Source organism: Platalea leucorodia (assembly GCF_965183815.1).
Source record: "Platalea leucorodia genome assembly, chromosome: 2".
NCBI classification, from domain to species: Eukaryota; Metazoa; Chordata; class Aves; order Pelecaniformes; family Threskiornithidae; genus Platalea; species Platalea leucorodia.
Genome location: NC_138824.1, coordinates 71,852,884 through 71,868,412, shown reverse-complemented (window position 1 = coordinate 71,868,412; position 15,529 = coordinate 71,852,884). Strand labels below are relative to the sequence as shown.

The 15,529-nt window shown below is 45.0% G+C and overlaps 1 protein-coding gene across 4 annotated transcripts in view; it reads left to right on the top strand.

The window, feature by feature from the left end:
- Positions 1-2,968, top strand: part of TMEM131 (transmembrane protein 131) — a 103,627-nt gene extending 100,659 nt beyond the window's left edge. For all 4 annotated transcript variants that reach the window (XM_082304719.1, XM_082304718.1, XM_082304720.1 and 1 more), the window contains one exon: positions 1,937-2,968. In XM_082304719.1, coding sequence (XP_082160845.1) covers positions 1,937-2,233 — 297 coding nt within the window. In that variant the 3' untranslated portion in view covers positions 2,234-2,968. The remainder of the gene's footprint in view (positions 1-1,936) is intronic.
- The last annotated feature ends 12,561 nt before the right edge of the window (positions 2,969-15,529 follow it).

Genomic DNA, 15,529 nt, shown 5'->3' with positions numbered 1-15,529 from the left:
AGCATTTGACATCTGGGTCCTGTCTCCCCTCAGGCCTTGCTGTGTTGCTGGTACTGCTTCCCAAGTTTCTTTCTAACCACAGCCCCTCGCTCCTCTTTCCTCCTTTTCCCTGCCTGTAGTTCTGTCTGACGGCCACTTCCTACCTCCCTCCACCAGCCTTGAAAGGGAGCAGCAGTCTAATCTAAGGTACTCTTCTCTGCCACTCCTTTCCTGGTTGCTTCTACTTTCCCTATCAGCAACTGCCTTTCTGTCAGGCTCTCCCAAATGTTTTTGGGACACGTAGGAATGGTTCCTGGCTCTTGCCTACAGGAGGGAATAGAGTGGACTTTTAGTGTGTTAGAGTTGGTATCTGAGCAGCAGAATGAGTGTTTCCTGCTGTAGGCTTAGTAGTCTAATGCTTGGATAGCTTAAATATAACCATTTAGTTATGTAACAGTAATAAACTGAGTTTGGCTCAGCTTCTCAGTGACACTGGAGTGTCCTAATGACGTTGGCCCAGTTAACCCCCGAGGGTGCTCAAAACTCCTGTCCAACCTTCAGTATCAAAGTCTTTGAGGACCCTTTGGTAATGTGTTAGTGTCCAACCAATTTTAGGTATGATTAGACTGAGCATATCTTCATTCCAGGGGAAAAAAAAAAACAAAACTGACATGAAGACACTTTCAGAGTTTACCTTGTTTACTTTTCTAAAGGGATTTTTATTTTCATCTTCAGATGCAGGGTACACTGATACATACTGGGTAGCCTTTAGGGTGCATTATCTGAGGGCTGAGATCTTGGGAAAGGATGCCCTTTCTCCCCCCAGTAAATCCAAACATCAGGATGTTTGTACCTTACAGCACATACTCAACAAGTCCACTGCCTTTTGGATGTATCAAGTTTACTGTATATTTGCAAATTGAATTTACAGCATATGTACATTCAATCTATTGGCGCTGAGGTATGTAGCGCATTAAGCCTACATGTAGCAGGTTCTGTGCTAATATTAGCATGGAAGTTATGCTAACCTTTCTCGTCTCCATCTTTGGCTGCTTCCGGGTATCACTTTCCACCACACCAGGGGTTAGATTCCTCTGCTTGTTGCTTGCTACTGTTTGGGCTTTAATAAAAGGGTTGACAAAACCTGGGCCTTGTTCATTTCTGCATGTGTACTCTAGGCTTGCTGTACCTGTCCTATGCACCCCAAATGCATTCGTGACGTGTTGCACCACACCTGCATCTGCACCGTGACTGTTTGTCAGGGACTTCCAGATGGCTTGAGCCAGGACGGACTTACTGGAACTCCATGACAAATGGCCAGTTCTCCAATCCCCTCTCCCTTAATCTGGAGAAATTTTGGATGGAGGGGGGAAAAAGTATATACTGGCAATATGGGGAGGTACAGTGGGGCTGAACACAGGTAGGTTCATCCAAAATGTACAATTTATAACAGATATGTCTGAATACAAGGAGATAAGTTTGCAAACAGCCAAAGAAGGATCAGGGAATAGACTTTGCTGCTATCTTCCATTACAACTTGAATTTTGTTGTTTTTTGAGACTTGAACCATGTTTATCTACCTCATTCTAACTAGTTTAATTAAGCTTGAGCTTTTTGGCCCTTGTGTGTTAAAGCCTGAATACCAGTAGTGCTTAAATTAGTCATGGTATGGGGATGTATGAGCTCAAATGAAAGCAGCTTAAAAGCCTGTAATGTAATTGCACTCTGCAGCCCATTCAGTTACCAGATGTGTTCGTGTTCGGTGACCACTAGTAACGTGGCTCCTCTGGGCAAGCTCTAGTAAAGGGAGTTCAAAGCTCCCTGTTGCAGTGAAAACGGAAGGGGTTCCACAGCAGGCTTGCTGCTTCTCAGATAATTTTCTTTCGGGGGGGGCTGTAAACATGGTGAAAATAGAGGTTACTGAACTGCTACTCACCTGGCTCTGTCTTTACTGCAGTCGATCCTTGGCAACCCAAATGGCCTGTGGTCCACCACTCCATTCAGCAGTTCCATTTGGTCAAGTAATCTCAACAGTGGCCTTCCCTTCACCACTCCAACAAGCGCGTTGTCAGGCATTGATCTCATGGGTAGTGAAAACTCCTCCCCTGCTCCTCCTCCGCCCGCTGCTGCCACCGTTGCCAATCCCGCTGAAGACATGGGACAGACCTACAATCCTTGGAGAATTTGGAGCCCAACAATTGGAAGAAGAAGTTCAGATCCTTGGTCTAATTCACACTATCCTCACGAAAACTGAAGTTAAGCAAAAGGAAAGAACTCTTATCCAGGTCATGATACAATTCGGAACGCAAATTTTTGAACCATCATTTTCAGGCTGTTGCTGGTCATTGCTTCCCCCGCCCCCTCCCCCCGCCAGTCATGCTTTCCTCACTTGCTCCTTTTTAAAGTCTCTCCTGCAATATGGTAGTGTGAGATTGCAGATAAGCTTGAAAGAGTCTGGGTGTGGTCACAAATCCCAACTACAGCTGAAGCCTGTAAATCCAAACAATTTCACTGGTTTCATATTTTACCATCTGCCATCTTTATTTAGGAAACAATTTGAACTATAAAATGGTCCTGGCATGCAATACTTTTATGAAAAGTACCGGTTTGGGTTTTTAAATTTTTTCCAGTATTATCCTCCAAGTTCTAATTTAAAATCAAAAGGCACTTTGTGCTAAAATGCAGAGTATTTTTTTAAAATAAGGCTGTCTTTGTTAACACAGGTTCTAAGAATGTAAAAAAACAACAAAAAAAACCAACAAAAAAACCAACACAAAACCTTAAGAGCAAAATGGCTGAATGTAAGAGCATTCTGTTGAGACTGTAATACACTGTCTGTGCTGTTTGTACATTTGTAAACCTGAATGCATTTTTAAGTTGAACTGAAATGCACACAGCCAAGACTTGTGGAACAAACAAGATACCTTGTGCATTTCTTACGGATACAACTTTGGGTTGTACTTTAAAATAAATGCTTTTTTCAAGATCTGTCTGCTGTAATTCTGTTCTCCTGCTATTTTCTAAACTTGTGCGTGCATGAATCCATTTGGCGGTGGAAGCCTTCAGGCCAAAATCTACTGCACGTAGGGCCTATATTAACAGAAACTTCACTGCAGATGAAACCTGGCTTCTTAACAGCGTGGGTTTGTAGAGCAGTGGAGAATTAGAAATTGTTTTCAGGGTTACACAGTGCCACCCACTTGAAAATTTGCTGGATAGCAAAATGCTGGAAAAATGTCTACACTGTTGAAGTTTCCAAGTATCATCAGGCATAGTAGCAGCTGCTGCTGTTTATGCTATGCCCATACCTTTGTAACCCTGTTCTTGCATAGGTCAGAACAAGAACTTCACTCTTTTTAGATATGATTTATCTGTCCCTTTAAGGTGCCAGTTTCCCTTCATTAACAGTAAGGCAAGCCCCAGTGACTACATATATTCATCTGAGCTAAAGCCAGGTAAAAATGAACCCTCCCATTACAAGAAAGTATTAACAAACAGACACTAGCAACATGAATTTGCTTATGACTCAGTGGCACTGCCTAAGATTTACAGCAGCACATTTTTATCAGAATCCATCCTTTAGAAGAGTAAGAACTCTATATTTTAGTTAAAACCTTTATGCTACAAGGAATGTCATATGCAACGAAATATGAGGGTTAAATAAATGAGACTTAAGTAAGTGACCACTTTGCCAGCTTGCATTAGGTAAACAAAATCTCTGCAACTGTCAGATTGCCGTTTTCTTGCTGCCACCAGCAGAAGCTTGAAGATACAGATCTCTGAAAGGGGAACTTGCTGGAACTCCTTTGTTGTTAAAATTTGGGTATTTGTAGAACCAGGCAAGGTCATGAAATGTTCAACTTGGATTTGTATGCAATTTCCTTCTGAGTAACTGAGCAAACAAGTCTCTTTCTTACTGCATGCAAAATACAAGACAGTAGTTAAGCTACTGACATGCCAGGGCCTGCTTCTCCGTACATGGAACTTGGGAAGATAACCAGCAGTAACTTCAAGGTGAAAGAAGCTGCTTAAGTTAATGTGTCATCTCTTTTTCCCAGCAGGTGTTTATATTAGAATTGATTCCATGGAGGATAGAAGCAGAAATGAACTGAGATCCTGCAAGTCCTCAGTGGTTTAAGCAGTTGTGAGGACAGGAAAAAATTTATGCTTTAAAAACATTTCCCTTTGAACAAGACAAGGCAACACACAAGTAATTCAGACTTTCCCCCAAAATGTGAGCCATTCCCTTGTGTTACGCAAATAACCTCTGCTGCCTTTAGAATAGTCTCAGTTCTTGCTTGTGAAGAGTTTCCTCTTGAGCACCAATTACTTAAATTCCAGGGGTGAAACAACCTGAACTATCAAGATCTTTGACATGCAGTTTTCAGTTTCCCAAGAGAGGAAAAAGCATGTGCTTCTCCCCAACTTTATAAGGAAAATGTCCTAGGCCTAAAGACTTCCTACTTCTGAGTGTGTCCTATCTTCCTTCCCTCTGCTCCGAGGTTATTTTGGAGAGCGCCTTCACTCTGTTCTGCCTAGTTAAAGAAAGCAAAAGAGCTGCCTTAAAAAGAAGTCCTAACTGTAATTTACAGAATTTAGGTGAAATAAAATCTGGGCAAAAGTCACTCTTTATGTGCATTGAAAACATTTTTTAAATTGCTGAAAATTGGGTAGGGGTGGTGTGTGATGAGCCAGAAGCATCCACAAACATCACAGGATAACAGAGAGTACAGACCTCATTATAAGAGGTAAAAATAAAAGAGCACAAGGTTTTGGCAAAGCACATGTAAAGTCTTATATAAAAATCTAGATGAGGTTGAAAATGTTGCAGCCTGCTGGAAGGACAGCTTAAGATGATAAAAGAACATGGGGAGAAGTAATGTCAAAAGCTTGGAAGCAAGTGTGGACTCACTCTGTTTTCAAAAGCAGAATGAACAAGAGTGCAGCTCAGATCATGAGGGAAGTTCCTTCTCGAGTAGAGAGACCAGAGAAAAAAACAGCTTGAAGTGCTCGGAAGACAGGCTGCCCTGGAAGCAGGGAGCTCACAGCCCTTCTGATGATAATTTAAAAATATTTCTTCAGATTAGCATCAGGGCCAAACTACCATGAGTCAGCTCTTCTCTTCCAGACCTGGAAGCTACTGGGAATACAAAGTCCCCAGCAAGGAAGAGAACTAATTACTGTTAATTTTAATAATTATTTTGGTGCTCCAAAAGGGCAGTTCTATTCTGCCAACTCTAACAAATAAACTTTAAAAGCCTGAAAAGTTTCTGGTCTGTTTTTAAAATCAGAAAGCCTCAAGTACGTAAGTATGGCCCTAACGTGTGAAATCAGTTTAATTAGCACAAGCTCTATTTCAAAAAGCTCTTGAAAGACATTAGAGATTTTGGTTAAGTATAAGGCCATATCAGAACAGGATATAAAATTCCAGTCAAAGGACAATTAGGGTTTATTATTTCATGGATACAGACACTTGGAATGACCCAGCAGACCAATGAGCAGGTCTGGGCCTACCCCCGGCCCCAGCTCTGTCAGCAGCGGTAGGTACCGTAGCTTGGCCACTGCCCTGCGAGACAACTTCCAAGCTGGGGAAAACTCTAGGATGACGCAGGATGCAGAATGTGAGTAAAGAGCAGAGTCTCAACACTGGAGCATCACGGTCAGATCCTACCGAAGTCGTCCACTGGACTCTAGCTGACTATGATCTGTCTGCCCGACCCAATGAGAGGCAAAATTGAGAGTGCACAAGTGTTTACCTTCATGGGGTAAGAAGCTTTCACCTGGAGTCATATTTTACACTAAATATAGTTTGACTTTGCCTTGTCTGTTTTCCCAACCTGTCATTATGAGCAAGTTTTCTGAGCTTCAGTGTTGCGGCCTCATGAAACAATGACGACTTCAGCTCACAATGAGCCAGTTCATTAGAAGAGAGCCACACGCTGGGATTGGAAGTAACCCAGCTTCTGCTGTACAATTGCTGCAACTGGAAGAGCATTCAGCCAGCTCATTTTAAACAGGTTCTGCTTCAAAACTGAGTCTTTTGCCCAGTGCCTATTTTCATCTAATGCCAGTCAAGGATGGACTTCATGTTCAACCAGTGCTTTATTCACATCAATATTAAAGCAGTCTTCAGGCTGACGGGATCAGCATGCTCTTCAGCAGCCCTCTGAATGCAACTACTAGTTTGCTACTTAGATGCTGTGTGATCTAGCAGTGAGTGGAGCATGACTTTTTTTTTAACAAAGAAGAAATCAAATAACCAGAAAGCAAAAAGACACAAGCATCTGCAGGAGCCAGAGAAAATATAATGAAGAGCTAGCCTAAACTCTGGGGGACTAATAAAAATTGAGAGTCTTAAGAGGCAATGAAAACCCTACTATCACTATATTTGCTGGGATATAAGGACTGTCCTGAACAAAACTTTTTTTTTCCCTTCACAGAACTGTGTAAAGGTAGCTGCTCAGATCCAAAAACATCAGTTGACCTTAACCAGCAGATCACATAGCACCAAGAGAAATGCACAAAGTGGAGAGAAGTGTCAAGTAAGATATTATGGCCACTTCCTAAGGAAACCCCCTCAAGGTGGTTTTTTTTTTTTGAGTTATGATCACCAAATCATGGTCCTTCAGGAAGCACCCTGTATCTGAGAATTGACTTCACTCTCTATCTGCCTACTGTGAAGCAAGTGTTTGAGTCAGAGTGTCATTAACACTGGATAACGTGGGATCTTTGGGCGGGTATGCTCCGTTTCTCCTGAAGTTTTACAAGATGACACTCAAGTAGTCTGTGAGTGGCAGCAAGAATCGAGTAGGATGTTCTAGAACTGTGATAACAGGATTCACACGGGATACACGCCAGAGAGTACTTACAGGAGGCGAAGCAAACAGACTGTCCTGGTGTCCAAGCTGGACTCTCTTGAAAGCTGTGAAAAATTGCGGTTCAGTTACTTGTCCTAACAAGACAGGGGATCTGGAGTGTGGCATCCTACAAGAGACAAAAGGTGTTGGCTGGGGAGGGTGCAGGGGGTGGTGGTGGGGGAAGAGAAACCTCTAGGAAGGAGGTACAGGCTGTCCATTTTATAATTCTGGGGCTAATAAAATATTCCCAAAGAAAAAAAAAAAATATTGGCTATTCTGGAAAGTTGGCTGGATGTTTTTTGGTATGGGTCCATGGCAGGAGGAAGTCACTTGTGGTGTTTTGGCTTAGTTACAAGGAACTTGCTGGGAAGCAAGTGAACAGGGAAAGCAATTACTTGGAGCGGCTTCTGCCTCGCCCAGTGTCACTCACTGGCCCATTCTGGAGTTATTTTCAGGGAAGACAATACTCACTGGAGAGAGGACGTTAACCTGCTTTATAGCAATGTAGAAGACAACAGAAGCTAGGGAGGATGGCTCGCTGCCTCTCAAGAGGGAAACAGAAGCTGGAATCAGACAAGAGACTAAAATGCTCCTTGGTATGCTCCTTCACTGGCTCTTGTTGGCTTTCTGGAAGGGGAAAGGACTTTCAGCCCCTTCAGCTTTACATCGCCCATCCTCCTGTATAGCCTGTCCTTAGCAGTCAAGATAGTTACCAGCAAAATTCTGCCAACATTGAAGAGTTTGGCAACAAAGAATGAATAAAGTCCCTAAAAACCACGCAACAGTCTACATTAAACAGGTGTGACTCAGCTTACGGCTTGCAGGGAAATTCCTGTTGTGCTGTATAAACAAGGAATCTTTTTGGACAACAGTAATTTCAAGGAATATTCACTTATGTTCATTTCAAACCAGCAACACAGAAGTTTCTTCCTATAAGCTCCTGATGCAGGTCTAACTGCCAAACCTTGCTGACATTTACCTACCTCTCACATTCTATTCTGTGGCTGAAGACTCAGCCTCCAATTCAAGGAAGGGGTACAGGGTAAAAATCAACAGAGCTTAAGAAAACATCAGTAATGCCTTATTGCTTCAGTTGCACTAAGCAAAGGTCATGGCAGAATGGAGTACCTTAATACTTTGAAATACTGAGGGGGCAGGGGGAAAGACACAAGGAATAAAACAGTTTGGCTACATTTAGTCGCAAATTCAGATTTCACGTACATGCAAGGAAGGGAGGGAGGAAAGGCAGGAGAAAAGAGGTTCCTTTCTTTGAAGCAGCTGAACTCAACAGTCTAGAGAAATGCTCCAAAATGGTAACTCATCACAGCTCAAAACAGAAAGCAAACATCCATGCTACGACAAGTGGCACACAGAATGTCTCACTGTTACACAGAGCTTAATCTCAGATGTGCAAATGTGGGACCTGGGCAGTGGCCATGAGCTGAACCCCGGGTTCCAGGCACGTGGAATGAGCATGAGGCACACTGTGTGCTGACCTAGTGCCCTTGCATTGATCAACTGCATGCAAAGATCTATATGATGCAGTTATTAGAACAATAGAAACTGAATATTGCTGAAGTCAGCAGGTTCGGCACCAGAGGGCTTCAGAAAATGGAAAGTATTTAACTGTGCTGGCTTTGTTTTTAAAGAGCCTCCGTGTGAAAAGTCACTGATTTGGTCTATACAGCGATATTAACCCATGGGGGGAAAAGAAAAAAAAAAATCTCTTTTTCTTTCAGGAATTCTGATTAAATCAGCAAACTGGAAAACACTTCCCCTAACTCAATAAATTTGAGTAATGCAATTTCCTCTCCGCACAGCGAAGAATAAGAATCCTACTATTTAGATAAACAGCACCCCTCTGTGGCTACAAACAGCATTCGGGCCATCACAGCAGCGTCAGCTGGCCTTAAAATTTCCTCTGTGATTTTTCCTGAGACCTTGGAAAAAAATCTCAGCTATAATCTCACTAGTAGCGTTTTTCTTTAATGAGTTGTACACTGTGAAAATTAACACTACTTTCCCCACCGCCAGCCTATACAGCTATCATTCCTCAGCAGTAATGTGCCAAAAATCCTAAACCAAGAGGAAATGGAAAGTTCTTGCAGTTCAATGGTGAAAGACCACAAATCGGGGCACACTGTTAGTCATATCAGACTTTTACTCCTCTTCAAGCATAGTATTCACAACATGCCAGACAAGCCTACTGCAATCAAACTATTTCCTACATTTATTTTAATTTCTTTCATCAAAACTTTTCTTTCTTTCCCCTTCTACATGCTTTCAGTCTCTTTTCTTCTATATCCGCTCACCAAACAAAATTATTTCCCCGATATTGAATCCTTTTAACCTGTACATGTTCAAGAAACTCAGCTCCTCCGATTCACACAGAACTTTTTTACAACTCATTTCTACACTCCTACTTGAGGAATTTTATGCAGTTATTTGGTATTTTTGTTCAAATCCCCAACACATTGGTGTCTGCTCTCCTCCCCCCAGTCTTTCAGTACAATTTATTCCTGTGAAAGACCTTTGCTGAGCTTTATTCCAGGGCTCTGCGTTCTCTCCCCTCTGAGTGTTTCAGGTCTTATTGTTTGTTCTGTCCCACTAACTAGTTTCAATACCAAAGCCGTGCTGCTGCCCTGCTCTCTTCCTGGTTGTATTGGGAGCCTTGTGGAAGATGTTGCATCTGAGGAGTTACTGATCTTGGACAAGCCATGTGTGCCCTGCTGGCCTCCTACTTCAAGCCTGAGAAGCCCATAGGTTAGCACGAGTAACCGCTGCATAACCCCATGTACGCAGCACTGTAAGGGGACGTGCTGGAATGTCCCGCGCCCGCCGGTGCTGTGCTCTGGTGAACATCATGAAAGAGAGGACAGGACACTCCTACCTGTCAGGAGGAGATAAATGGATTTGTTCCTTACGCAAGACAAAAGGCACCATGGTGCGGGAGGGAACCTGCACAGCCTGCAGTGGGAATCCATCTGGGGTCTGTACGATGCTGCAGGAAAGCAGGGTTCCCAGCACCTGACGGGACATGAGATTTACTTGCTATCTATATTCCTCTTATTAAAATGGCAGTGTTTTTACACTATTTGCCATCGGGCCTTTCTTCCCGAGATGCAGAAGAGCCTCATGCCTCACCCATGAAGAGCACAGGTCACCATAGGTCACTTATATCAAGATTCATTAATAAATACTGATTAAAGAGCAAATGTTTTAAAGTAAACCCCACCCTCGGTCTAAGCACCGTCAAAGCTTCTGCCCTTCTAAGTACCACTTTCCTACTCACCTTTAGCCCTGACGCCAGGCTTAGCTCTTCAACGACCAAATGACAGCGTTGTTAACACAGCGCCCTGCACCTGTGAGACACTGCAGTGGCACCCCAGTACTAACACTGTGAATGACCCTGAACCGCCCCGCGTGCCCTCACACCGTCCTTCTCAGTCTCTGCGAGTACAGACCTTGGGCTGCACCACGGGGAGAGTAAGTGGCGGGACCGAACAGCAGCTGACTCCTCTGCTCTCAGTCTTTTGAAACTACTATGAGTTCAAAAGTTTTCCCTCCTTGGAAAAGCTGCCCACTTTTTCAGTAACGCTATTCAGCAGCTCTGTATTCTTTAAATAACTATCAATCTTGCTTTACAATATGAAAACAAGAATTATGATCAGATTACTGTCTATCTAGATCCATAGTCTGACAGTAGACAGGAATGTATCTATAAAATGCAAAAAAAAAAAACCAAACCAGCTACAGTTTATTGACAAGCCATCAACTTTCTAGTTAACTACATCCACCATAAAGACAAACTCATATCATATGTTAATTCAGGTACTCCATGCACAAACCTGCATAAACCCCATAATCCTCATTCTCTGAGGACTCAAACGATAAGAGCCCAAAAAGAAATAAAGAAATGAATACCCAGAGAAGGGGAAGTAGTGATGATGTGACACAGTGGAAAGCACCATAATGGCACTTATCTAAATTGATTCAGAGCTAACACTTCTGACACAGACACATCCAAAAATGCAAGTCATAAAAAAATTGTACAAATACACTTGGAAATCCCACGTTATGTTTACTCTGTCCTTTCACAGTTACAAGGTAGAAGCCACTGTCAAAGACAGGACATGAGGCTGGGCTGGTTTTTCCTATGACCAAGTACAGACATTTTGGGTTGGTAAGCCTTCAATCTATCCAGCTGCCCAATCTTACCTATTAACTGCCCGTTTAATTAAATAATTCTCAAGACACCTAGAACTACTTCTGTGCCTGCCCAAGCCCAAGCAGGACCCAGAAAATGAGCATTTCTCTGGCCCCCCGGGAGCCCCACCAGTACGTGCATTCCTGGAGCAGACAAAACACCAGCAGGAGGCCACTGCTCACGAAATGTAAGCCTAACTTCAAGAACCCTGTACCCGGGGAACATTTGGACTGTGGAATTACAAACAAGAGGCTGTTTCTTGCATTCACCCCAAACCGTGAAAAACGGGTAGCTAACCTAGGTTAAGTTCACTCCAGCAAACAGTTTGCAACTGGAGATGCCCCATGGCACTCGGCCTGCCTGCCTCAGTGACAACCCCTCCTGGCGAGATGAGAAATCACTTTCCCGTATCTCCACTCAGAAAAATCCCCACGAAGTCCCCACGACCTAAACCAGCAGCACTTTACCACCTTACTGGAAAGGGCCATGCTGGATAACGACTCATGCACTGAAAAAGCCATCTGGTGCTTTTGGAGTTGTCTTCCAAGGATGACTGGGGAAAGGGAGAGAGGTACAGAAGAGAAAAAGAAGAGCTCAGCTTCCAGCATCCAGCGCAACCCGGTGGTGCAGTGGAGCTGCAAGAAGGATCCAGAGGGGAAGAGCGGTGCACGCTGCTGACTGGGTTCCTCGGGACTGCAAAGCAACTGAGAGAAGAGGGTGCAGGCAGCAAACGAGGCCCTTGTCCACAAGCTGTGTTACTTAACTGGGTGTGCCAAATGCAGCTGGGGTAAGGCTGCGGCTGCGCCTACAAGGCTAGAGGTACTAAGCCCTGTCTCTTCTCCCAGCACTGGGGTGGCAGAAGGAAGCCCAGGCCGAGGTGACTCTCAACAATAAACTTCCTCATTAGCAATTCCCAATATAGAAAGCCTCAGGAAGCTCAACACCACATCAGGCAACAAAGATACCTACAAATTAGGCAAGCTATAGGTGGCAAGCATCCTTTGTAGATTTAGTCAAAGTGGCTCTTCCAAAGCTTTGCTGACGGCAGCCGCGGAGCCAGAATCTGTAGCGTGTAACTCACTGCAGAACCAGCACACACAGCTGAGGATGAAATGTGGGTTTTGTGTGCCGAGTCAGCCCAAATTACAGTACAGAACCAATTTAGATACACATAGTAAAAACAAACATTGGCCATCTTCCTTTTTTGCTCATGAGGGAAGAAGGCAGGACAAACACATCTTCCATCCTCCTTTGATGTGTCTTCCTCTTCCCCTTCGTAACATCTGATAGTTCTCATTTCCCTGCGCTTTGCAGAGCATCTTAAGACAAGTGTTCTCAAGTGCAGAGGTACAAACACCTGGAGCTGAGTCACACTAGCCTGACACAGGTGGAAAACAAATCCCACATCTTCTCTTTGCACCAGCTCCTGGGGGCAAAAGTTGCAATATCAGCTCTGCAGGCAGCCCCCTGACACTGCTGCCATGGAAAAAGACAACTAAGGGGATGCCACTTCTCATGGTTACAGGAATAACCCTGAATCAGAGAGTTCTGAGGTCAGAAAGAATTTATAGAAAAAAAACAATTCAGAACAACTGTACACTATTATAGCTAACAAATGCTATTCAAAACTTGACAGATGTCTCTCACACATCCAGGCTAGATCACCTCAGGTTTGTTACAAACCTGTAACATGAAAGGCATTTTTACAGACATTTTCAAGCAGAGCATTTCTGTAACAGCAGGTCATCTCCAGGATTTCAATGTTAGATGCCAGAGCCATCATCTGCCCAATCCCAACATCAACCAGTGGCAATTTAATAAAGGTCTTGAAATACCTAAAAAAAGAGCAAATTATTTCAGTCCTGCTTTTCAGGTCTTCTCAAATCTGCACTATTTGCAAAGAGCAGTATTTCAAGACATGGCTACAGTTTAAGCAATTTGTAGTCAAGTATTAAAAGCACTTAGCTACCTTTCCTTCATATAAACATCTTCTATATTTTACGAACCCTAAAGATCAACTTGCCTCTATTTCAAAATGGAAATTGCAAGAGTCACCAATACGCCGAGTCAACAGAAACCTAGAAGAGAAGCAGTTACCCGACTACGCTTTTCAGGAAGTTTCACTTAAGCGCAGGCTCTACCAAACGCTACAACAGGATTCACAACCCTGCTGGATTACAGCATACTACATTACTAACGTGTTTCTAGAACAGATGCGAGGGACTGGGGAGGGGACAGTCCACACCGACGAGCGCGCCTGGCTTCTGAGGAGCGCCAATTCGGACTCACAGGTGTGGGACGGGGGGCTTGACAACACCCGGCCGCAGGGATCGGCCAGGCTGCTCCTTCCCGAGCGGCCTCCCTCACCGCTGCCCTCCCCGAAAGGGAGACGGCAGCCAGCGCTGCGGGCCCCTGCACCGGCTCTACCAACCGCCACCGCGGCCCAGCCGGGTACTGGTTACCGCGCCACCTGCCCGAGGCTGCCTCCCGCTCGGCCCTGGGCCCGCTGGGTCTCTCCCGCCGCCAGCCCCGCCTGAGGGAGCTTCCTTCCCCCGCCCGCCTTCGGCCTCCTCGGGCGGGGACTGCGGAGCCGCCCCGGTGCCGGGGTCCGCCCCGCGGGTGCCGGGAGAGGGCTGCCGTCAGGGCGCGCGAGGCGGCGGCCGTTGGGGCGGGAGGGGCTGGCGCGCGCCCTGCCCGCCCCCTTCTCACCGGCCGCCGCGCGGCGGGGCGGGAGGGGCTCTCGGGCCTCCCCGCCGAGGGGGGTGCGAGCCTGGGCGGGGCCGACGGAGGGGCGGGGCGGGGCGGGGCGGTTCGAAGGCCCCTGGCCCGGTAACGGCGCTTTTCGCTTCCCGTGTTGGGCGCCGCGGTGCTCCCGAGCCTCCCGTGGGTGCCTGCTCGCGCGCGGGCCCACAAGAGCTCTCTGTGGCGCCATGGCCACTCCTGCCTATGAGATATATAGATAGATAGATGGATATATGGATATATAAAACACCTGCCAGGCCTCCCTGCTGCAGGAACTGCCAAGGCACAGTTTTAAAGGTCTTTGCTCCCCGTGAATCATTTTGTTCCTGTTAATTGCTCCTGCGCTTGTTACTGTTGTTCTGCACTGATGGCCAGCTAATTACGTCATGAGTAAGTGGGTGAGCTGCATCCAGCCTGACTTGATTGGAATCATTACGACTTGAGCAGTTTTTCTCTGCATCGTACTGGGACGTAAGCACAACTCAACGTAAGGCCGAGGCAGCAGCGAGGGTTTTATTGATGCTTTGATGCGCATATTGACAAAGCTTTATGAGCTTGTGTGAAGATGGAAGCAATTAAGCAGCCATCGTAGTTACTAGAATCGGGGCTCATCCGCAGGTCACGTGGAGAAGTAACTGCTGTATATTCCAGTTCTGTATTCTTTATCATTAAAACTTCAATTTTAAATTAGATTGAAGATTTTCTAAAACTTCCCCCCTTTTTCCCTCACCACCCAGTTGGGACACACATCCAGACACCCTCCCAAAGCTTCTTGCTAGGAATCCCTGTGTGAAAGGGAACCCGCAGCAAAGGTTTCCAATGACCCCGATGGGAGCACTGAGCAAACAAAACCATTCCCATCCCAGATCACCAATTTCAGCCACAGCGTAATTCGCTCATATTCCAGATGACGCCCTTACCGTTGGCCGTTGTGATCTCTCACCTTTTAACTTTTCAACTTTATGAATAACGAAACGTTCAGTGAGCCTGATGGGCGGTGACAGACTCTGGGCCGAGTGGTCCAGTCTGGGGTTGCTGGGGTTGGAGACACTGGGAAGGCTTCTCCAGCCTGGTCCCTCAGGTACAGTCAACAAGCCTAGTGATGTGGGGTTAGGTACAAAATGATACACATAAGTAATAAACAGCACATTATCTCAAGTATTTCGACTGCAAAGACCAGAACTTTATAATAAATGACATTAGGGGATGTACAGTACGTTCCTTATGCTGTAAAATCTGTAAAATCTAGATTTGCAGAACTCTGCATTCAGAATATTTAGGGTATATGCACAAATACAATACCACCACACAAAATAAGAACTTCTTGATGCAGAAGTCTGTGCAGAATACAGAAAACATCAGAAATTGTAGGACCCGACTGGCAAATAACATACAACTTAATATTGGCATGACTTAAGAAAAAAATGGGATGCTCGGCAAGGATACCAGGCTCTTATAAACTGTGTTTTCATGCCATCAACTGGTCACATCGGACACTACTGAATGAAGTAGGACACAGCGCCGCATGTCACCATCATGCTGCAAAGGGAGTCAGTTGCAACAGGCAAAATATTTCATTAATTGGGAGCAGAAAGTTTGCCTGCCATTTAAAACAATGTGAGAAAAAAAGGTTGCTGTTGAGTTAAGCTTTCCCATTTGTAGCCTGAAAGTCTCGTCATTCATTAGGGAGAGCTATTGTAAACCCATACGCAGTCGGCAACAATATATAGGTACAAAATTTCTG